Below are 20,229 nucleotides of genomic sequence, written 5' to 3' on the forward strand. Positions count from 1 at the left end.
ACAAATACAAAAAAAAAAATAATAATAAAAACACAACAACAAAAAGACAAAAACAAGCCGCGCACACAAAAAAAAAAACAACAAGCCGCAAGTTACTTCTCTTTCTGATTTTTTTTTTTTGTCTTTTCTTTTGTATATAACAAGCTGCTCCCACTCAAAAAGTTAACTTATTTTTTTTTTCAACTATTAAATGGCAAAAACAATAAAGCGAAATATGTTAGCCAATCGGAGAATCTTGGTTTTTGTCATAAACGTGATTTTTGAAGCGTTATTATTAGTTTATTTTAGCGTTAGCAACTATTTACCAGCAGATATCACGGTTTCTTTTGGTTTCCGGTACGTCGTATGTTTGGCAATCTATATCCAGGTATTAATCAATCATCTCGCGATTATTTCTCCCGGCGGTTTAGCGAATGCCCGTGTTTTTTTGTCATAGTTTTTTGTTGTTAAACTTCTAGTAACGGGAAACGACAAAACACAAGCAGCGCGGCTGGAAAACAGTGTGACTGCAGCCTGACCGTCAAAAAAATACCACCATCGGCGGTGCTCTCCCGCAAACAGCTGGCCCGAGAGTATCAATAAGACTGGAACAGCCGGTCGAACGGAAAGTTAATACTTCAAATAATTCAATAAATATAAATCAAACTATACTAAAAATATAGTAAAATATTTATTTACAAATTCTAAACACTGTAATAGAGTCAAAAAACCAGCTAAAAGACTGTTAAAAAAGAGAGCGCCTCTCTGACGGCGTTGCCACCTGCTCAAAAATAGTGCGATTACGATAACACATAGCGATACTTTTTTTTGCCACGAATTGCAAGTTCTGTCGCGCATTTTAAGCTTTTTTATACAAACTAAACTCAAACTAACTACAAAACTAAGTGGTTGACGAAGAGGAATCCCTACGCGCTCAGAGAATTCTATAACAACCCCATCAGTAAATTAGAATTCTACAAAATCAACAAAGAAAAACGCCGGCAGGAGTCGCAGCGAGCAGTGGAGAGAGGGGAAATGACCGTGGACGTGGGCGGCGGCGTCAGGGGTCTGCTCACCTGGGAAAAGCAGGAGCACCTGGTTAAGCTAGCTATTCTCATTTTGGCAGCCGTTTTATGTGAGTAAAATTGCCATAAATGGCCAAATCTAAAACAGTGGGCGTGTTTCCAAAAAAAAAAATCAAACATTCGCATCTGGTTCGTGAGTCGTGAGTCGCTTATCGCTTCCAACCGGTATCACCGGCTGGTGATGTCAGTCGAGTCAGTGAAAATTGCAATTTATTAGGATATTTAATATATTTTTTAACAAAAATAGTTTAAATTTCATGAAATTTGTATTTTAACACTTATAAATAATATATTTTCTTATTGAAAACTATCGATAAATGTTGCTATCGATAGTATTACTTTTCCGCTTGTGCCACCACTGGGCGGGGTCTGCTTCTTGCCGCCGTAAATTTTAACTTCCTCTTTTTTGACTTGACCCTTGCAGCGTTCGCCACGCGACTCTTCTCCGTTCTGCGATTCGAGAGCGTTATCCATGAGTTCGATCCGTACTTCAACTACCGAACCACCCGCTTCCTTGCGGAGCAGGGCTTCTACAAATTCCACAACTGGTTCGATGACCGCGCCTGGTATCCGCTGGGCCGCATCATCGGCGGCACCATCTACCCCGGCCTGATGGTGACCTCGGCGGCGTTATACCGCCTCATGTGGCTACTGAACATCACCATTGACATTCGGAACGTGTGCGTCTTCCTGGCACCGTTCTTCTCCTCGCTGACGACCCTGGTCACCTATGCCCTCACCAAGGAGATTCACGTGAGTGTAAAGAGGTTATAGTTGCCACCACGTGGGTGTTTTACCATTTCGTTTTCCCCTTTCTTGATTCAGAGCACTGGCGCTGGACTGGTGGCCGCCGCCCTGATCTCCATCGTGCCGGGCTACATCTCCAGGTCCGTGGCTGGTTCGTATGACAACGAGGGCATCGCCATCTTCTGCATGCTCTTCACCTACTACCTGTGGATCAAGGCCGTGAAGACGGGCACCATCTTCTGGTCGGCCATGTCGGCGCTGGCCTACTTCTACATGGTCTCCTCCTGGGGTGGCTACGTCTTCCTCATCAATCTCATCCCGCTGCACGTCCTGGCGCTAATGATTACCGGACGATTCTCGCATAGAATCTACATCGCCTACAGCACACTGTATTGTGTGGGAACTATACTGTCCATGCAGATATCGTTCGTGGGCTTCCAGCCCATACAGAGCTCGGAACACATGCTGGTAAGGATTGCATTCCACTCTAGTTCTAGTTCGCTTTAGTGATCTTTGTGATGAATATTTTAAATTCTTGATAGGAAGAGTATGAAACATAATGAGTACTACCCAACCAAGCTGATTAGATCACTTAATTATAGTTTTTAAATTAAAAATTATAGATTTCACTAAAAAGAATGTATTTTTTACAATTCCAGGCCCTTGGCGTCTTTGGTCTTTGCCAGATCCATGCCTTTGTGGACTATCTGCGATCTCGCATTCCCAAAGAGCACTTCGAGCTGCTCTTCAAGACCCTGGTGTCGAGTATTCTGACTGTGGTCCTGGTGGTGGGCACTGTGGCCACCATAACCGGCAAAGTTTCGCCCTGGACTGGACGATTCTATTCGTTGCTGGATCCGTCCTATGCCAAGAATCATATTCCTATTATTGCCTCGGTCTCTGAGCATCAGCCCACGTCCTGGTCGTCCTTCTACTTCGATCTACAGGTGGGTTAATATAAGGATTTTGATGGATTTACTTTTTTCTGCCCAATCTGCCTGGGATGAGAGCCAAATAACGATGCGAATGACTTGCGACTTAATGCATTCCATGATTACCTTGCACTTTGATCGCTGAGGCGGCTCTGGGTTATGAGAATAGCTTAGTCCTTAATCCTTACCATCTACTTTTTGTTAATAATACTTTTAATTTCCTTAGATCTTGGTGTTTTTGTTCCCTGCTGGCCTGTACTTCTGCTTCTCGAAGCTCACCGACTCGAATATCTTCATTATTTTGTACGGCGTTACCAGTATTTACTTTGCTGGAGTCATGGTCCGTCTTATGCTGGTCCTGGCCCCAGTGATGTGTGTCCTTTCGGGCATTGCCATCTCCCACCTGCTGGCCAAGTACATCAAGAGCGTGGACGCGGGCAGTGCCGCCAAGGCTGGCGTGGAAAGCAAAAGGCAGTTTAAGAAGTTGGAACAGCAAACGGGAGGTGTTAAGAGCGAAGTGGCGATTGGATTTGTGGGCATCATAACCTTCATGCTGATCGTTTATACGCTCCACTGCACCTGGGTCACCTCGGAGGCCTACTCCTCGCCCAGCATTGTGCTGAGTGCCCGATCCCATGACGGTGGACGCATTATCTTTGATGATTTCCGTGAGGCGTACTACTGGCTGCAGATGAACACTCCAGAGGTGGGTTTCTCCTTCCCCTGAAGAACTATTTTCTTCTTTGTGGTGATGACTACTTTGTAAATTCTTGATAGGAAGAGTATGAAACATAATGAGTACTAAACAAATGTTCTGATTAACTAAAACCATAAAGATGGGATTCTTATCTTTCTTACAAGAACTAACCATACCCCTTGCCTTCTTGTAGGACGCTCGGATCATGTCCTGGTGGGATTATGGCTACCAGATAACCGCCATGGCCAATCGCACCATTCTGGTGGACAACAACACCTGGAACAACACGCACATTTCGCGCGTGGGCCAGGCCATGGCCTCGTCGGAGGAGAAGGCGTACGAGATAATGCGAGAACTGGATGTGGACTACGTCCTGGTCATATTCGGTGGCCTCACCGGCTACTCCTCGGACGACATCAACAAGTTCCTGTGGATGGTGCGCATCGGCGGCAGTACGGATCGTGGAGCGAATATCCGGGAGAAGGACTACTATGCCGCCAATGGCGAGTTCCGGGTGGACAAGGAGGGATCACCCACTCTACTTAACTGCCTCATGTACAAGATGTGCTATTACCGGTTTGGGCAGATGTACACGGAAGGTGGCAAGGCGCAGGGCTATGATCGGGTGAGGGCGGCCGAGATCGGTAACAAGGACTTTGAGCTGGATGTCCTGGAGGAGGCCTACACCACGGAGCACTGGCTGGTGCGCATCTACAAAGTCAAGGACCTGCCCAACCGTGGCGTCTAAAAAATCTAAACAAAAAAATAACTCGAATCAAGCAAAAAAAAAAAAAAAAAATACAAACGGCAAGCATTCCAAGCTATCCATCTTTTTCTAATCTATGTTTGTACATTAGCTCTCTGTCTCTCTCTATCCATCTATATGCTGTCTCTCTCTCTCTCTATAAGAAAATCTCAATTGAAAATCTCCAAATCTCACTGAGTATTAAACGATTCATTTTCCCTGCCATGCATTTAGTTTTAATGGAAATTTAATGAATTTTTTTAAACAATATTTTTAATAATTGTCCCCAAACTGTACATGATCGGCAAGATCGCCAAAAAGCGAAAAAAAGAAAGCAAATCGAACGAAAATATATATGTACATGAAAAAAGTGATCAAATTAAAGATGATGTTTTATTATTTCGGTGGTTTAAATTCATTTTTAAGACTTTTTTTGTGGAATAAGTACGATTTTTATTAAGAAAAGTATAGTAAGATACAGCTCTTAAGATATGTCGCTTTAAAACAATTTAAACTTTAGCTCTTAACATTTTCTTTAAACATACATTTTTTCTTTTTTTTTCCAGAAAGATTTTCATTTCTAAATTTTCCTCTTTTTTTTAACAAAAAGTTTCATTATAAAATGTACATTTTCCAAAGTTATGTCGTTCTAAAATAATGTAGCTTTATGTAGTTCTAGTTCTTTTTTAAATATATATAGTTTTTTCTTTCAAAATTCAAAATTCTGGAAAGATATATCAGTCGTATAATTTTTGTCAAACAATAATTTAACAAATTTTAATATTAAATTGCTAATTTCAAAGATAAAGCTAAATTATGTAGCTCTGTTTATGTCGTTTTAAAAATTGTAAGTCAAATTTCATTTTTTTCTCAAAAGTTTACTAGGAAATTGAACATAAATTTCTTATTCCTTTATTTTATTTTTCAATCAACTTTTTTATTCATTATTTATTTGATTAAATATTTAAACAAACACTGAGAAAAATATTCCATTCTTACTCTTATTCTTAACATACATTCATAGTTTTCTACTTTCTTTCCTTATTTTCTTTTCTTTCAATTTTTTTTTTTAACATTTATACCAAAAATAATGAATATATTTTTTTAAAAACACCTGTTTGAATATTTAATAGTTATGTGTATAAGTATTAATTTTATTTTTATTTTCATTAGACATTAAGAAAATGCATGCAAGTTGTACAGTATAAGTGAAGTCGGTAGGTAGGTTGGAAAAAAATCAGACGAGGAAGAGAGTTCTATATCCTGGATATATATTCTGGACACCTAGTGGGTGTTGCCATTGGTGGTGCCATTGATCTTTTCACTGGGATTACCGTTGGCTATGAAATTGGTTACATCCAGCTTAGTGGCCAGAGCCTTGAGCTCCTCCTTCCCGGCCGCCGTCTTGCCAATGATAAGGACACTGGAATCCACCTCCAGGACACGGGCCAGCTTTCCAATAATGTCGGTTTCCTGCAGACGGATCACTCGCTTGTTGAGGGCCTTGATGGCGGGATCGGTCTGCTGGCGGTTCATGGTCACGATCTGGGTGATGAGCGTCTCCTGGCCAACGACTCCCAATACGGCGCTGGAAAGGAGAGAGTTCCCCATTAGAAGGTAACTTATACTTTTGTAATTCTTCCTTTTGTAACTCACCCATCATCCTCGTCCACCAGAGCCAGCTGATCCACGCGGAGTACCTTCATCAGGCCAATGGCCTCGCCGACCGTGGCTCCGGACTTCAGTACCGCCTCGGGAGCCGGCAGTTCCAGCTGGGTGATGGGCAAACTCCACCACCAGTGGCCGTGTTCGTTCACCGGCTCCTTGAAGCCACGCGCCTCCATCCAGTTGTCGGATACGAACTTTGTCATGTAATTGCGAATGCCATCCGGCAGGATAACGACACATCGCTGGCCCTTCTTCAGTTTCCGGGCATGCTCGAGGGCGGCGTACATCGCACCGCCACTGGAACCACCGCAGAGCAGACCCTCCTCGGCGTTGAGACGACGGCTCATCGGGAAACAGTTGACATCACCGATCTTGGACCAAACATCCACCACCTTGTCATCGAAGACAGTCGGCGGGAAGTCGTAGCCGATGCCCTCCACCTCGTAGAATTGCACATCGCTCTTGTTGAGCTCCTCGGGACGGGCCAGAACAGATCCAAAGGGATCAACGCCAACGATCTGGCAATTGGGAGCCTGCTCCTTGATCTTCCTGCCGATGCCGGAAATGGTGCCAGCAGTTCCCGCCGACACGACAATCATATCGACTTGGTTATCTAACTGCAGAAGGATTTCGGCAGCAGTTCCGTCGTAATGGGCCAAAGGATTGCCGGCATTCCGGTACTGATCCAGGACAATCGAGTTGGGTGTCTCCCGCTGCAACTGCTGGGCCACGTAGATCAAGCCCTCCGGCGAATCGTAGGCCGCCTCCGTCGGTGTACGTATGATCTTGGCGCCCAAGGTCCTCAAGGCCGATACCTTCTCGTTGGACATCTTCTCCGGCATAACAATGATGCACTTGTAGCCCTTGACGGCACAGGCCATGGCCAGACCGATGCCCGTGTTGCCGGAGGTCGGCTCGATGATGGTGAAGCCTGGCTTGAGAAGACCCTGCTCCTCGGCATCCTGCACCATGCGATAGCCAATGCGATCCTTGACCGAACCACCAGGATTCAGGAACTCGCACTTGGCGTCTGTGAATATATATTTTTTATTTAATAATTGATATACTCTTAAATATAATTATTATTATTTTTTAAAACTTACACATTTCACATTCGATTCCCTCGCTGGCCGGGATGTGATTCAAACGGACCAGTGGTGTCATTCCAATCACGTCCAGGATGTTCGGGGTGATCTTCTGGCGATGGGCGATACTCCTCTGGATGTGGGGCGACTTCTCAGTAGTGCCCAGGTGCCATTTGCAGCGCGACGGCTTGCCAGGATCGATGAAGTCCGCGGGCCTCTGGTACGGCTTGGGCTGTGGCATTTTTTAAGTTCTAAAAAATAGGAAAAAAATAAAAAATTAAAAATATATATTTAAATAGATATTAAAACTAGCTCTAGTTCTTTTTTTATTTTTAACCTTAAGATATTCATTTAAATGCTTATAATTCTCAACTTAAGATAGTTATTTTATCTTTATTTTCAAAACCTTTTCAATGCTTATAATTCCCAACTGCTTATTTTTTTTTTTTTTGGAAAAAATATCTATCTTCGATTCAAGGTCTATCTCTGCTAGTGTCCCTATTCCATATACAATTATCAACTATTTTCTTACAGTGTCGAATCGCCAGATGTTGGTTCTAGACCTCCGACGACCCCATAGACCTTATCACCCCAGATTTCTAGATTTCGGTTTGCCTACGTAAGAAATTTTCGGAATCTTGAATCAAAATACATTTATTTCGTTGTCTCATCCCGTTTCTAATTGTGAAATAGTTTAAGATTATTATTAAAAAATATTATAGATGACGTGACAGATTTTTTTTATATTAAATTAGAAAATTGAAATGAAAATTTATAGTATGTATATTAGTATTTAATTTCATTAAACGGAAATGAGTATTTATTATATTTGAGAAATCAAAATATTTATTTAAGGCATAACTATAAATTTTTGTATAATAAATCTCAAGGTTTTTCTTATCTTAACAAATGGGGAAAGTTCAAGATTAGAAATAAAACTAAAAAATTCGTATATAGTTGCTAGGAAGTTTGAGGAAAAAAGTGTTCACTTCGAGAGAAGAAGGAAAACTGGTTCCTGGTTTATTGAACTTATTTTTTTAGACTTTTCTTTTCCTTTTTTTTTATGTACTTCGCTCTTAAGTTGGTAAATAAAAGTAGTTAGCAGCCGTTGGAATATTTATTTTAGAGATAAGGTTTCCCCGAGTGGCACTGATTGATACGCTACTTGAAACTGAACTCAATAAAAACGTGGGAATATTCACCTGTATGTTTATGATATAGAACAATTAGCAGGTGTATATTACGGGGAATTATTACTGGAAAAGTGGTTTAGTATATTTTTTTTTTCGCTATAAATTTTAGGGCAGGTCGGAAATGATTTAACCGAAAAAATTATTTAAAAATATTATATAGTTTCTCTAAACTATTTCTGTCAGTGTATAAATCTTGTCTATCCTGATTTTGCTCCTCTTCTTCTACCATCCTGCGCTCTCTCTTCTAACGTTCTGCTTCTTCCCCCACCCACCAAGGAGCCCAAGAAAAGAGACCCAACAAGTTACGCTGGACTTTTTTTGTGCTCTTTTTTTTTTTGTTTTTTTTTGTTTATCTATTCCCCTCAAAACACATACAATTTCACGCAAAAAAAAAATAGAAAAAAATATAGACAAATATATATTTAAATATATCTACACATCTACTGTATGTATGTATTTTTTTTTGTTAACACGCGGGCTTCAGAATAAATAGAAAAAAAAATAGAAAAAAATACACAAGCACATGTTTTTCTCTTTTTATTTTTTGGTGCAAAAACAAAAATAAACCCGGCAACTTCAACAAGAAAAAGTGGGGGGGCCTTTTTTCAATTTGGAACTAAGTGTCAGTATCAGAGAGAAAACAATATGGAGTTTCTGCTGCAACTGCACTTTTTGGCCAAAAACCAAAAAAAAAAAGCAGAAAAATGAATGAACTTTCAAGGAGTTTCGATTTATTTTTAAACTATTTCTAGTGGATTAATTAAATTTCACAGAATACTTACTAGTGCTGGGATGTGCTGCAGGAATTCAAATAAAAACACCGCCAAAGGAGCGTTAACTCAACCGCCACGATGCTGCCAACGAAAGCAATTGAACATTCTCGGTGCTCTGCTCCTAGCACTTGGGGGCTGCTTGCTTTCAGAGCACAGTGGGGCAGATGGCATTCTCTTAAAAGTGATTTGGTTATAAGTTTTTATGTTAAAGTATGGCAATTATGGGTAGTAATTGTAACATTATTTAAAAAAAAATATACAAATTATTATAAACTTAATATTTATTTTTTCTATTTTGATTATATATTATTAAAAAATTGTACAAACAAATAAAATATATATTTCTATTCTCTTATACAAAAAGCGTAAAAGTAATATATATATTTAATAAATAATTTTTAATAAGAGATTATAATGATCCCACTGTGCAACCCTAGCATGTGAGAGAGGCCTCCACTGATAACCGGTTGTGTATGCCTCCTCTCTCTTCTGGCTCTCTCTTTTAGGCCCCACGGCATGTCTTGAGCCCCTGGCAAGCAGTCTACAAAAGCACTATAGCAAGCAGTGATGAAGCTTTTAAAACTGCTTAACCGTTTGCTGATAACGGAAAAACGGTTAAAGAGGAGTTAGAATTTAAAGTTTCTCATTTTAAAAAATAATAAAATCCCTCTAAATATTAAAATTGAACAAATATCTTGCATTTAAAAACCATTAAAAATACAATTTTTTAAAAGTGTAGCACCATGGCCATGTTTGTTATATTTTAAAAAAAAATACAAATCTTTACAAAAATGTAAACAATTTACGGAATTTCGTGACTAGATTAACTCTTATTTAAAAAGCAGCCGCAGCGATGACCTGGAGGGCCATGTAAACGGTGGCGCCCAAGGCCACGAAGAAGGCCAAGGCGCGGGAGGGCTGGGGCACCACCACTACGGCGTAGACAATGGTATGGACGATACGGGCAATACCCACGGCCCGGAACAGGTTGATGGCCAGCCAGGCGGAGGGATTCGTCAATACGTAAAGCAGTCCAATGGCGAAGAAGGGCAGGATGTTCTCCAAATCGTTACGGTGGGCACGACGGACACGCTCCACATTGGGATCATCGAACTTGACCTTCAGCTTGGGGGACATCAGGTCCTCGGGATTGGCAAAGGTCTAAAAAATAATAGATAATTAAGGCTTTATTTTTTTTTTGGCATATTTGGTAAAAAGCTCTATAGATTTTATGAAGTCTATAAAAAAAGTTCATATTTGATTTCCTTATAAAGAAAGTACTATTAAGAATCCATTAGTAATCATGAGTACTACTAGTTTTGGATGAACATTAAAAAATATTAACCCGCTTAGTCATAAAATTTTATTATAGCTTTAAAAAAAAAACATTAATATTTAATTGATAATAGAAACAATGAAATAAATATCATAAAAAAATATCTAAAGAGTTAAAATCATAAAATAATATTTTTTAAATTATAATCAAATAATTTTAAAGTATTTAAAATTAAAACTTATGGTTTAATAAAAAAAAAGCATAAATATTATAAAAAACGAATTTAAAATTTGTAAAACTGATAAAATTTCACAATAGATAGCTATAATCACTTGAACTAATTCAACTTTCTCTCTACCCGGCAAGAGACTTTGACCCCGCCCCACTGTGCGACCCCTTCGACCGCTCTCCCCCCTCTCACCTTTGTCTTGAAGCGCTGAATCGCCGTTAGGAGGCTCATCAGGACGATCTTGATCACCAGAACTCCTACCCAGAAGACATAGCTCTTGAAAACGGGATTCGTCAGGCTAAGCAATTCCACAGGGCTGGCCATTTTTATTTTTTATTTTTTGTGTATTGTTTGCGATTTAAAATTTAAAAATAATCTATAGTTTCTTTTCTCCCGATCGCACGAGCGTTCCAAAAGTAGTGAGCGCCTCCAGTGCCGGCTCTCTTAATTTATATGCCGCTAATCGGTGAGCTCCCAACACTGGCGGCTGCTTCAATAATGCATTACCAGTAATGTGGTAGTAATCGATGAATATTTTCAAGAAAAATTTATATTATAAGTAAGTAATTTATTTTAAAATATGGTTTTATATTAACTTTAATTAATAATTTAATAAATTTGACTTAATCTTAGAAAAGAAAAGTAAAAAATATCTACATAAAAAGGTAAAAATTGTTGAAATTAAAAATTTGTTTTTATATTATTCTAAAAAAATTAATATTAAGTTTTTTAAATTCTGCCCTTTACTCAGTCGATTACTGGCAATGTAAAACTCATGCCTGAAGTAATCGATAACGTAATGGATCATTTTGTCGCTGAGAAGCGCTCTCTGGTCTCTCTCTCCCAAAAGATACAGCCGGGAAATGTAGTTCTCTCATTTGCTGTCTTGCTCCAACTAATGCCGAAAGTGTCAAGTCATTCTGAGACAGCAAATGTGTGCGTGTGGGGAAGAAAGAGACGTGGCCCCACAGTAGAGGTCAAAATTATGTGGCTTTATTCATGGTATACGGAATTTCAAATATATACTATACTAATTAGACCTATTTCCCTCACTTGTATAGTATTTGTAGAATCTTAACCTTATGAGAACTGTATTTTATTTAAAAATTCCAAAAAAAGGATACTTACGGAAGTGAAAAAACGCATCAGACCCGAATATATGGCTGCGGCAAAAATTTTCAAAACTAAAACGGCTGACCAGCCCAAATAGCATCGAAAGACCGGGTTTTCGAAAGAAATCAACTCGGAATTCAGCATTTTGAGAGCTGCAGGTGCACTTATAGACTGAGATCAGGTTAAGTATGTTCGTGAATTGCACGCAAAGTTATTTTATAGGGATTTAAAAGGGTAACTACACTAATTGAGGGCTATAGCATTGATTATACTTTTTTTGACTATAATTCCCAACTATTTATTTCGGTATAAAAAGAATGAGGGGTTCTTATAGAAGCTTTTGTGTTTTAAAGATTTTTAAATTATTTTTCAAAGTATAATCTGTAGATAGTTCATTTTAAAGTCTACTAAAAGTTCTATTCCCCTTTTATAATAAATTCTAATCGCCTTTATAATTTTACATAATTTTAAAACTAGTTTTTGTTGCGTTTTTGCTGTCAAGTGCCGGCGATTAACATTTAATGAAAATACAAAAGCAAACAAATTACCGGTAATTGGCGTTAAATTGCAAAGACAAAAAGCTTCACAAAACCAAATTAGCTTTCGTTCCAGATACTAAATGCTAAAAAATGCAATTGTTAATAAAAAAAAAAGTAAAAGTTTATATATTTTTATGTGAAATAATGATAATATTAACCATTATTTTATGGATTAATGGAACCGATAAGAATTTCCAAAGATTATCAGTTGTTTAGCTATGAAGGCTGATAGGGAATATTTTTTATGGGTATTATATAGGTATTACTAGAATTTTCCAGTTCATAAATGTGTAAACCTTTATATTGCATAATAACCCTTTTAAAATTATAATTTTCTAATTTATGGTTAGCATTTTTCCTGAAAATAGGCCCCCATTTTATGGTCCTAACCTTCTCTGATGGAGAATTTGGGGTAATGCAATCACAATGATTCTCACATATGGAAAGAATAAAATTATGTTTTACCCTGGGCCCCACTCAATCAAGTAGGGTTGGGTCTCCTAGGCCTCAAGTGCATTTTACAACGAAGACAATGATTTTTTTTTTTACGAGAAATACGAGAAGAATCTCCGATCGCCGGGCGGTGTCCACTTCACAGAAATAATAACAGCAAGCTCCAGTCTACAGTCTCGGGTTGGGTCCACTGCCCCGGTGCCCCGAGGTCCGGTGTCTCCATAAACACAACTCAGATAATCAGATGCGAAATGGCCAATGAAAAGCCTATTTCCTAAGTGTAATTAATTAATTTCGGCGGCTGCGCTTCCCAACTGCAGACTAGCATCCCACATCCATATACCAATGATGGTTGGATAAATCAGTTACTTCTGGGCAGTCGACCTGTGCACATTTCCCAAAATATAAATACTTAAAAAATATAATTTTTTTTTTAGATCTATATAACCTATAACTATAACCGGGTTACGGTTTAAAAATATTTTTCGAAAAGGTTTTTAAAAAACAGTGCTTTTCAAACTGGACCACATTTTCGAAGACTGTCAGCGACAGCAATTTCAAAAAATGTCTCACGGCGAACGAAAAGGTCGACTTAATGTGGTTAAATTTCTAGAATTGGTAAAGCCTGTTAATTATTTTTTTCTTAAGTGTATTATAGTGTAATTTATACTCTCACTAAATTGAGAATAAAAATATAATTTGTGATTTCTTATTTTTTTTTTTTTGAATATAATTTCTAGGGCTTTGCCGTGGCCTGTTTGGTTCTACACTTCTATAGTTTCAATGATCGGGATATAATGACCTCATTTCTGGCCACAGGAACATTCACAGGATATATTATAGTGGTCATAGGTGTATTTGCAGGTCAGTTGATACAAATTTTGTTTAAAAAAAATCAATAATGTCATAAAAAAAATTTATTTCATTTCAATACATATTTTTGAACACAAAAAAAAGAATTTCTAGTTTTTCAAACATTGTCGTCAAAAAAATTCATTTTTGATCTTTTACATTTCTCAAAAGTTACACAAAAAAAAAGTAAAAAAATATATTCTTTCAAAATCCTATTTTAAAAAAAATCTTATTTCAGGCGTTTTGATGCGAGCGCCCATCCACAAGCGCATCGACATTTTCTTCAGCGTCCTCGGCTGCACTCTTTTCGTGGCCAGCGGTGTGTTCATCATCGAGGCCTGGGAGTTCTCGTTCCGGACCAGGACCCGCGACCTGGCCCTCATCAAGGCCTCCTTGTCCATTGTCAATGGGGTGCTCTTTGGATTCGATGCCGTTTTCACATTTCGCGACAAATGAACATTATTTCCAGCGCAAAACCAAATTCATTTCGTCATCTGGAACTCATTTTTTTTTATGCATTTAATAGTTTTTAAGTTGCCGGGTTTGCTAAATTAATATATATATATATATATTTAATTCTTATTATTTTATTTTTTTTTTTGTTTTTTGCCAGCTCTGGAATATCACTGATCATACATACATACAACAGCAGTTTAACGTTAATCTTTATATTTAAGTGTGTTCTTATTTTTTTTTGTTTTTTTGTCTCAATAAAAGATAAATCTCCATCTCTCAAAAAGTTTGAAAATAATATTACCCGGTACTCGGCATTGGGTTTTCCTTTTTTTTTTTATTTATATATAAAGTTATTTTTTTTTATAATTTTATGAAAAACAAGCAAAAATTTATTGAAACTTTCGAAAAAAATATATATATAAAGTGAAATATAGTTATTAGAAAAATACAAAACAAAATATAACTTATTTTAAATTATATCCCGAGAATTTTTAGAGTACCGGGCCAGACGAGGCGAACAAAAAATTTTTTAAAGGTAAATTCGAGCGCAAAAGCTCACATTTGTTTACATCGTAATAGTAGTTTAGCTTATAATTTCTTTTTATTGTTTGGTGTTTTTTTTTGTAATTTTTTTTTTTTAGTGTTTTTTGTTGATTTTTTTTTTATTGTTGATAAACGTGAGAACATGCTGTCCACTTTTTATTGAGTTTCCACTGGGCAGCCAGTTGATGTGTAGTCAGCCGCATCTTTGGATAAAGTATAGTGTGTTTTTATTTGTTTGTTTGTTTTTTTTTTTTTAATGTGAGTGTTGGTGATCTGCAAATCATAGTTTCGGCGATTCCTAGGCCTAGGTTTATTAGTTCTTTCGTTAATTCGTAAAGTATTCTTTATGCAGAGTTGTGGATGTTCAGCCGGAAGATGTCGTGGGCCACAAAGAAGGTGCCAGCATTGGCCTTCAGTACGAATACCTGGGAGAACGCATGCGGCGGGTCTTCGTCGCACTAAAAAATAAAATAAATACAAATTTTATTAATCTAAAATGTCAAATGCAAATACTAAAGTTCATAAAAGTTAATTCAAAAAGCGTGCGAAAACCAATTTGGATTTTATTCTTTTTTTTTTTTTGGAAAGTGAAAGAAGGGTTAAGAGGTGCTATAGTGGGTGGATCGAAAAAGTAACACAAATTCAAGCCAAAAGGTCAAAGGTAAAGGGGGTGTACAGCTGGCAGCCGATTCATAAAATACTGGAGGGTGTGCAGGTGCGTGTTTACTGTACAGTGGTCGCCCAATTGTTTAGCCTAATTTAAAATACTTCATTTTAATTTTTTTGTTGTTATTTTTTAAAGCGACCACTGCCTTTTGTTAAACAACCAAACACAAAAATTTAACAAAAACCATGCACATAATTAAAGGTTTTCCTCTTCATTCATGTTCCAGTTTTTAGTTTTAAATGTTTTTAGGAAAAAATTTAAATAGAAAAATATGGAATTTATGTATTTTTTAGGTGAAAATATTTTAAACTTGCATAAATATATTTTTATAATATTATTTATATAGGAAAGTAGTTGAAGTTTTATCAAAAAATAAGAATTTAGGTTCGAGTTCGAGTACTGCTCTTTCTTTTATAATTTTTATAATTTTTTTTATCTTTAAAAAGGAAGATTTGAAAGTCAGGAACATCAATGAAAGTTCTTTGTTTTTGGTTAATTGTCTCGGTTTTTTTTTTTCAGCATTCACGTACTGTGAGGGCGGTTGGACAATTAGAAGAAGTTTTCTTTGTTTTTCTTGTTTTGTGGGCGGAGAGTTTTGTTTTTTTTTTTTTGGTTGTGGAAGGTTGCTGGGCTGGGCTGGGCTGCCGCACAGGATAATTAAATACACATATAAATATATATTTGAAAATTGTTGGCTTGTTGGTTGTTTTTTTTTTATGTTTTTTTGTTGAAAACACTCAATTCATTTGGTTGCTTTTCTGGCTCTTTTCGGTTTCTTGCATTTTATATTATGGCCTGTCGCCGTCGTCAGGTGAGTAGTGGGGCGTAGTAGAGTGGGGGGCGTGGCAGATCGATGGAGCTGCTACACATCGTGCAACGATAGCCGAAAGATATCGTGCTGCACGAAAAAACTGCCACCAACCGGCTTCAAAACGAAGGTCTGTATGTAGGCATGCGGCTGATCCTCGTCCGTCTGATTTGATTTCAATTGATTTCGTTACGAATTCGATACAAACACAAACCAAAGTTGAGATATATATATACGATATACGATATAGGATATAGGATATATAATAATGTATATATATTTATATATTTAAAGCCAAAGCAGCTGTTTGGCGGTCGAATTATAGCACTGCCAAGATTACATTTCATTTTCCATCGAAAAAAAAGGTGTTTTTCATGGGGGTTTAATTATTGTTTAGACTACTAGTAGCTGGGTGAGGGATATTTAAGATACTTTAGCATATATATGTATATAATTCAAGTGAAATCTACTCATATTCATCAAGTGCCAAGTATCGACATTACATTACAGACTATAATTAAGCAGAAAAAATACTTTAAATGCAAAAAGTGCTATTACAAAAATCTTTAAACACACAAAAAAAATAAAAGACAGTGCTATTATCCAAACCGCCACTAATTAAAAAAAGAACCAGCCATCGAAATAATTTAATTCGTGGGTCTGGTCTTTGTTTTAAATCAAGGTACTGGGTATTTGTATCTTTTAGGCCCTTGAATGAATTAAAACCCACCTGTAGTCGACCAAGAACGTTAATCAGAACACCGCCATCAAAGGTGGGCTGAGAATCAACTGTGGTTATGACACGGGTGATCTTCTGGAAACTCAGACTCTGCAAAATGTTCAAAATATATTAAACATGATTCTATATAATTTAAATCATTTATTACTAACCTGTACTTTCTCAAGGATCTTGGGTGCACCTTGAATCTGATGGCCTTCGAAGGTCATGAAAGAGTCTGTCGCCTTTAAAATATAAAAGAAATATATGGTTTTAGAATGAAAATAGTTAAGCCAAAATATATATATTATTAATGTAGTTTTTAATAAATTAAAGAAACTTCTAACAGAAAGCATAGTTTCTGGACATGATTTTCAGAACTACAACCTTTTTAAACATATTTTTATACTCTTTTTGAAATATATTACCAGATAATTGAAAAGAATTAAAGATAATCTATTATATTAACTCCTAATACCTAATATCTAAGCAAGAAAGCATCGATTCATGAAATTATGAATGGAACTTCTGAGGAAAACAGAATTTTATGCTGATTCTTGATGCTATTTTGATAAGGCTCTGCTATGTTGCTATACATAGTTCTAGTTGCTATATTATTGACCCCCATCGTGGCCAATACATATGTGTATATAAGAGATATGTTTGTCCGTGTATGGGTGGCATGTGTCACCCGAAACTTCGAGAATCCATGCTCCCCGCCGGTGCTCTCTCTTTCTTTCTTTCATTCGCAGTCATGCTCCAGCATTAATAAAATTCATATTTCCAGGTGCAATTTTCCGCCGTAAGCTTCTTGATTTGCGCGCTCTTTTTCCATTTTTTTTTTTTTTTTGCTGCATGCTGCCTGCTGCCACTGCTGCTGCTGCCTGCTGCTGCTGGAGGCGGAATTTTTCAAGGGCGCGTCGCGCGTCACCTGTGCTCCACAGGAGTGAGCGGGATGGCAACAGCGGGGAGGAAGAGCTGGCCATTAGCAAGAGGAAGAAGATGCAAAAAGCGAAAGAAGAAGCAGAAGGCTGAACGCAAAGCGGGAGCGCAATTTCGCAAAGAAATGAAAAAAAAAGCGCAAAAACATTAAACATAAATGAAATAATTTGACACTTACACTGTAGAAATTAACAACATTGGCCCGATTCGCCGGGTCATCGAAAATGGCATAATATTGCTGGACGAATCCCTTGCCAATATCCTCGTACTGCGGATTCAGAGACATTCTGGCTAAATTGCGTTTTTTATTTGGCTGCTATCACTATATGCTCCTGCGGCGTCGACGGCGTCAGCTGTGTGGCGGATATCCAATATCCTGGGCGAACTTCAAGCGTTTACCGGGCGTTGAAAAACCAACAAAAAGCGAAGTAAAAACTTGGATCTAAAAGAATCTCTCGGAATTTTGTGGGCAAGTGTGACCGTAACGTCGCAAATGGTAAAATACCAATAAACCTTGAATTATTAGCATCCCTGGTATTTTGTACGATTTCACAACACTACATGTGCCTTAATAAAAATAATTAATTATTCTTATAGTTTCATTTATTTATTTATATATTTTTATTTATTTTATTCAAATTTCGATTTTAATTATTTTATTATTATTTTTTTAATAATACTTGAACAGTATGGCAACGCTGCCAACGACTCACTGTAACAGCTGGCGAAACTTTTTTTTTTAAGAAGAAAACTTTATTAAAATCCGAAACGGATTTGTTCATTGCTTTCAGCGATTCCAAACCAATCGCAGCGATGTTATCCGCCGCCGAGTTGGCCCGGCTCTGCAGGATCTGCCTGCGTCAGCTCAAGGACCCCCAAAAGCCCAACTCCCGACTGATTTGTTTGCTAAAAAAGTTCCTGGACATCGACATCCTGCACCAGGACGCTGGCTTCCCCACCGACATTTGTAACTTGTGCCACAATGCCGTGGCCTATTTCGAGGAGCTGCACCAGGTGGCCAGGGAGACGGGCGAAAAGCTATGCGAGCAGCTAAAGGATAGCCAGGATTACCCCAGGGTGGATATATGCAGGATTTCTCTGTTTTTAGTCCATATTTAACGCTTCCTTAGGGTCTTAACAGGTGAAGGAGGAGCCGCTGGACACTGAGGCGGATGAACAACTTGCGGCCTTGAAGGAGGAACACGACAAGCTGGCCGATAATGCTGTGGAAGAAAATATGGAGAGACCAGCGGAGCCGGAGCAGGAACAGCATGAGAGACAGGACTTTCGGCAGGAGCAGCCCCTGCCGCAGCACAAGCAGAAGCGAGCCGGCCTGGCCTGCAACGAGTGCGGCAAGCAGGTCTACAAGCTGCCCTACCTGGAGGCTCACATCCGCAGCGTCCATCAGGGTCACTCCAAGCCGTTCCTGTGCCGCAACTGCGACAAGTCCTTCACCCGCTACGAGCAGTTGCGCTCCCATCAGCGCAACGCCCATCCCCAGCTCCAGCAGCAGCATCTCCAGGAGCTCCGCGAACTGATCTGCGAACTCTGCAACCGGCAGTACAGCACAAAGAATGCTCTCGGGGAGCATTTGAAGCGGCATGCCCAGCACAAGGAGCACGTCTGCGAGCAGTGCGGCGTGGCGAAGGTGACACGCACCGAACTGCTCACCCATATGCGCACCCACAACCCCACCTGGGAGCGCTTCAAGTGCGAGCAGTGTCCGCAGTTGTTCCGTCACAAGAGCGCCATATCCCGGCATGTTCGCGTCGTCCACGAGGGGCAGCGGCGTTTCCAGTGCGGTTACTGCGAGAAGCGGTTCGGCACTCATGCCTCCCAGTTGCGCCACGAGCGGGTGCACAGCAAGTCGTCACGTGCCACACAGCAAGCAGGCCGGGGTGTCTCTGTCGAGGCCGAGAAGGCTGAAACGGTTGAGGAATCCTGGCCATTAGTTTGCATCCACTGCCAGGAGCCATGCGTGACGCGTCAGAATCTGGAGTTGCATTTGCGCCGGCACAGTGGCAGGAAGCGGCAGAGGCAGCACTACCAGGAGCAGGATGAGGGCGAGGAGATGCCGCAGAAGGAGACTGAAAAGAAGGAGCCGGATGCTGGAGAAAAGAAGAAAAACGACGAAGATCCTGACTGGCCAAGCTATGAGGTGGAGCCCAAAATGGAGGAGGAGGAAGAGGAAGAGGATGAGGAGGAGGAGGAGGAGGAGGACGAGGATGTCTTATGATTATCACATTCCAAAATTAGCTTTAGCCTGTACCTGAAGTACACAAAAAAAAGGAGTTTTTCGGTTTTCAACTTCCACTATTTGCCTTGAATTTATTTTCCAAAACAAGCATATATTTTTGGAAATAATACACAGAAAAAAAAACAAAAACCTAAGAAAAACTTGCGACTTAAAGTTGTTACTTATGCTGTATTAATTTTTTTTATATATATATATTTTATATTGAATATTTGTATTGAATATTTTTTAACAATGTTTGATGTTTGAAATATATTTTCAAAAGTATTAATTTTTGAGAGTTTCTTTTGTTTGGAAATTATTTTTAAAAAAGAAAGGGGGTCCTTTGTTAAGATATTGAAAGGAAAAATTGTTTGTTTAGGAAAATAGCCTATTCGATTAATTTTTTTTCTTTTTTTTTTTTGCATGTTGTTTACCCTTAAAAATAATACTATCTATAGAGAGGAAGTATCAGTAACACTATATCTTCTTACCC

General features: G+C 38.6%; 7 protein-coding genes and 2 non-coding genes across 14 annotated transcripts in view; 5 read left to right on the top strand and 4 right to left on the bottom strand.

Moving 5' to 3' along the window:
* The window catches only part of LOC6504384 (blood vessel epicardial substance), a 28,093-nt gene extending 27,552 nt beyond the window's left edge, over window positions 1–541 (bottom strand). For 2 of the 3 annotated variants that reach the window (XM_001967037.4, XM_014903965.3), the window contains exon 1: window positions 306–541. The gene's annotated coding sequence lies outside the window, so the exon portion shown is untranslated. The remainder of the gene's footprint in view (window positions 1–305) is intronic. The other variant, XM_044717238.1, reaches the window with a different exon arrangement.
* Window positions 542–755: 214 nt separating this feature from the next.
* LOC6504527 (dolichyl-diphosphooligosaccharide--protein glycosyltransferase subunit STT3A) lies at window positions 756–4,569 on the top strand. Its single transcript, XM_001967039.4, has 6 exons — window positions 756–1,114; window positions 1,489–1,817; window positions 1,890–2,279; window positions 2,471–2,758; window positions 2,970–3,449; window positions 3,634–4,569. The coding sequence occupies exons 1-6, from the start codon at window positions 1,015–1,017 to the stop codon at window positions 4,186–4,188; spliced, it is 2,142 nt and encodes a 713-aa protein (XP_001967075.1). The 5' UTR covers window positions 756–1,014; the 3' UTR covers window positions 4,189–4,569.
* LOC6508268 lies at window positions 2,321–2,400 on the top strand. The gene has a single exon (XR_046297.2). It is a non-coding gene; the product is annotated as a small nucleolar RNA Me28S-U3344 (small nucleolar RNA).
* LOC6508270 lies at window positions 3,485–3,570 on the top strand. Its single transcript, XR_046299.2, has one exon. It is a non-coding gene; the product is annotated as a small nucleolar RNA Me28S-U3344 (small nucleolar RNA).
* A 741-nt stretch (window positions 4,570–5,310) lies between the features above and the next one.
* On the bottom strand, window positions 5,311–9,016 carry LOC6504383 (cystathionine beta-synthase). The gene is made up of 4 exons (XM_001967040.4): window positions 8,914–9,016; window positions 6,957–7,189; window positions 5,842–6,883; window positions 5,311–5,773 (listed from the first exon to the last, which is right to left on the bottom strand). Exons 2-4 carry the CDS (start codon window positions 7,177–7,179, stop codon window positions 5,470–5,472), a joined length of 1,569 nt encoding a protein of 522 aa, XP_001967076.1. The 5' UTR covers window positions 7,180–7,189; window positions 8,914–9,016; the 3' UTR covers window positions 5,311–5,469.
* Window positions 9,017–9,593: 577 nt separating this feature from the next.
* LOC6504381 (microsomal glutathione S-transferase 1) lies at window positions 9,594–11,692 on the bottom strand. Of its 2 annotated transcripts, none has more exons than XM_014903964.3 (2): window positions 11,538–11,692; window positions 9,594–10,065 (listed from the first exon to the last, which is right to left on the bottom strand). In XM_014903964.3, the coding sequence occupies exons 1-2, from the start codon at window positions 11,664–11,666 to the stop codon at window positions 9,739–9,741; spliced, it is 456 nt and encodes a 151-aa protein (XP_014759450.1). In that variant the 5' UTR covers window positions 11,667–11,692; the 3' UTR covers window positions 9,594–9,738. The 2 variants fall into 2 exon arrangements, with proteins under 2 accessions (XP_014759450.1, XP_001967077.2); XM_001967041.4 differs by lacking the exon at window positions 11,538–11,692 and adding an exon at window positions 10,602–10,847.
* Window positions 11,693–12,893: 1,201 nt separating this feature from the next.
* On the top strand, window positions 12,894–14,105 carry LOC6504528. Its single transcript, XM_001967042.4, has 3 exons — window positions 12,894–13,132; window positions 13,255–13,378; window positions 13,605–14,105. Exons 1-3 carry the CDS (start codon window positions 13,079–13,081, stop codon window positions 13,820–13,822), a joined length of 396 nt encoding a protein of 131 aa, XP_001967078.1. The 5' UTR covers window positions 12,894–13,078; the 3' UTR covers window positions 13,823–14,105.
* Window positions 13,414–18,005, bottom strand: LOC6504380 (probable nuclear transport factor 2). Of its 2 annotated transcripts, none has more exons than XM_001967043.4 (4): window positions 17,679–18,001; window positions 16,732–16,803; window positions 16,571–16,669; window positions 13,414–14,823 (listed from the first exon to the last, which is right to left on the bottom strand). In XM_001967043.4, exons 1-4 carry the CDS (start codon window positions 17,784–17,786, stop codon window positions 14,710–14,712), a joined length of 393 nt encoding a protein of 130 aa, XP_001967079.2. In that variant the 5' UTR covers window positions 17,787–18,001; the 3' UTR covers window positions 13,414–14,709. The 2 variants fall into 2 exon arrangements, with proteins under 2 accessions (XP_001967079.2, XP_044573177.1); XM_044717242.1 differs by lacking the exon at window positions 13,414–14,823 and adding an exon at window positions 15,665–16,005 and having other exon boundaries at window positions 17,679–18,005.
* Window positions 18,006–18,167: 162 nt separating this feature from the next.
* Window positions 18,168–20,030, top strand: LOC6504529 (zinc finger protein 135). 2 transcript variants are annotated; one of them, XM_001967044.4, is made up of 2 exons: window positions 18,168–18,577; window positions 18,642–20,029. In XM_001967044.4, exons 1-2 carry the CDS (start codon window positions 18,314–18,316, stop codon window positions 19,734–19,736), a joined length of 1,359 nt encoding a protein of 452 aa, XP_001967080.1. In that variant the 5' UTR covers window positions 18,168–18,313; the 3' UTR covers window positions 19,737–20,029. The 2 variants fall into 2 exon arrangements, with proteins under 2 accessions (XP_001967080.1, XP_044573176.1); XM_044717241.1 differs by having other exon boundaries at window positions 18,449–18,577; window positions 18,631–20,030.
* The last annotated feature ends 199 nt before the right edge of the window (window positions 20,031–20,229 follow it).

The sequence above is a fragment of the Drosophila ananassae genome, chromosome XR (genome assembly GCF_017639315.1).
Source record: "Drosophila ananassae strain 14024-0371.13 chromosome XR, ASM1763931v2, whole genome shotgun sequence".
Lineage (NCBI taxonomy): Eukaryota > Metazoa > Arthropoda > Insecta > Diptera > Drosophilidae > Drosophila > Drosophila ananassae.

What these genes read in the sequence shown, in the direction of transcription:
- LOC6504527 (XM_001967039.4), top strand. Translation starts at nt 1,015, where the DNA reads ATGACCGTGGACGTGGGCGGCGGCGTCAGGGGTCTGCTCACCTGGGAA. An exon ending in CCCTCACCAAGGAGATTCAC is followed by an intron (nt 1,818 to 1,889) that starts GTGAGTGTAAAG and finishes TTCTTGATTCAG; the next exon opens with AGCACTGGCGCTGGACTGGT. An exon ending in CCTTCTACTTCGATCTACAG is followed by an intron (nt 2,759 to 2,969) that starts GTGGGTTAATAT and finishes TAATTTCCTTAG; the next exon opens with ATCTTGGTGTTTTTGTTCCC.
- LOC6504383 (XM_001967040.4), bottom strand. Translation starts at nt 7,179, where the DNA reads ATGCCACAGCCCAAGCCGTACCAGAGGCCCGCGGACTTCATCGATCCT. An exon ending in GGGAATCGAATGTGAAATGT is followed by an intron (nt 6,884 to 6,956) that starts GTAAGTTTTAAA and finishes ATATATTCACAG; the next exon opens with ACGCCAAGTGCGAGTTCCTG. An exon ending in CTGGTGGACGAGGATGATGG is followed by an intron (nt 5,774 to 5,841) that starts GTGAGTTACAAA and finishes TCTCCTTTCCAG; the next exon opens with CGCCGTATTGGGAGTCGTTG.
- LOC6504381 (XM_001967041.4), bottom strand. Translation starts at nt 10,733, where the DNA reads ATGGCCAGCCCTGTGGAATTGCTTAGCCTGACGAATCCCGTTTTCAAG. An exon ending in TTCAGCGCTTCAAGACAAAG is followed by an intron (nt 10,066 to 10,601) that starts GTGAGAGGGGGG and finishes ATTATTTTTTAG; the next exon opens with ACCTTTGCCAATCCCGAGGA.
- LOC6504528 (XM_001967042.4), top strand. Translation starts at nt 13,079, where the DNA reads ATGTCTCACGGCGAACGAAAAGGTCGACTTAATGTGGTTAAATTTCTA. An exon ending in TGGTTAAATTTCTAGAATTG is followed by an intron (nt 13,133 to 13,254) that starts GTAAAGCCTGTT and finishes TATAATTTCTAG; the next exon opens with GGCTTTGCCGTGGCCTGTTT. An exon ending in GGTCATAGGTGTATTTGCAG is followed by an intron (nt 13,379 to 13,604) that starts GTCAGTTGATAC and finishes ATCTTATTTCAG; the next exon opens with GCGTTTTGATGCGAGCGCCC.
- LOC6504380 (XM_001967043.4), bottom strand. Translation starts at nt 17,786, where the DNA reads ATGTCTCTGAATCCGCAGTACGAGGATATTGGCAAGGGATTCGTCCAG. An exon ending in ATGTTGTTAATTTCTACAGT is followed by an intron (nt 16,804 to 17,678) that starts GTAAGTGTCAAA and finishes TATATTTTAAAG; the next exon opens with GCGACAGACTCTTTCATGAC. An exon ending in ACGTTCTTGGTCGACTACAG is followed by an intron (nt 14,824 to 16,570) that starts GTGGGTTTTAAT and finishes TTTATTTTTTAG; the next exon opens with TGCGACGAAGACCCGCCGCA.
- LOC6504529 (XM_001967044.4), top strand. Translation starts at nt 18,314, where the DNA reads ATGTTATCCGCCGCCGAGTTGGCCCGGCTCTGCAGGATCTGCCTGCGT. An exon ending in ATAGCCAGGATTACCCCAGG is followed by an intron (nt 18,578 to 18,641) that starts GTGGATATATGC and finishes GGGTCTTAACAG; the next exon opens with GTGAAGGAGGAGCCGCTGGA.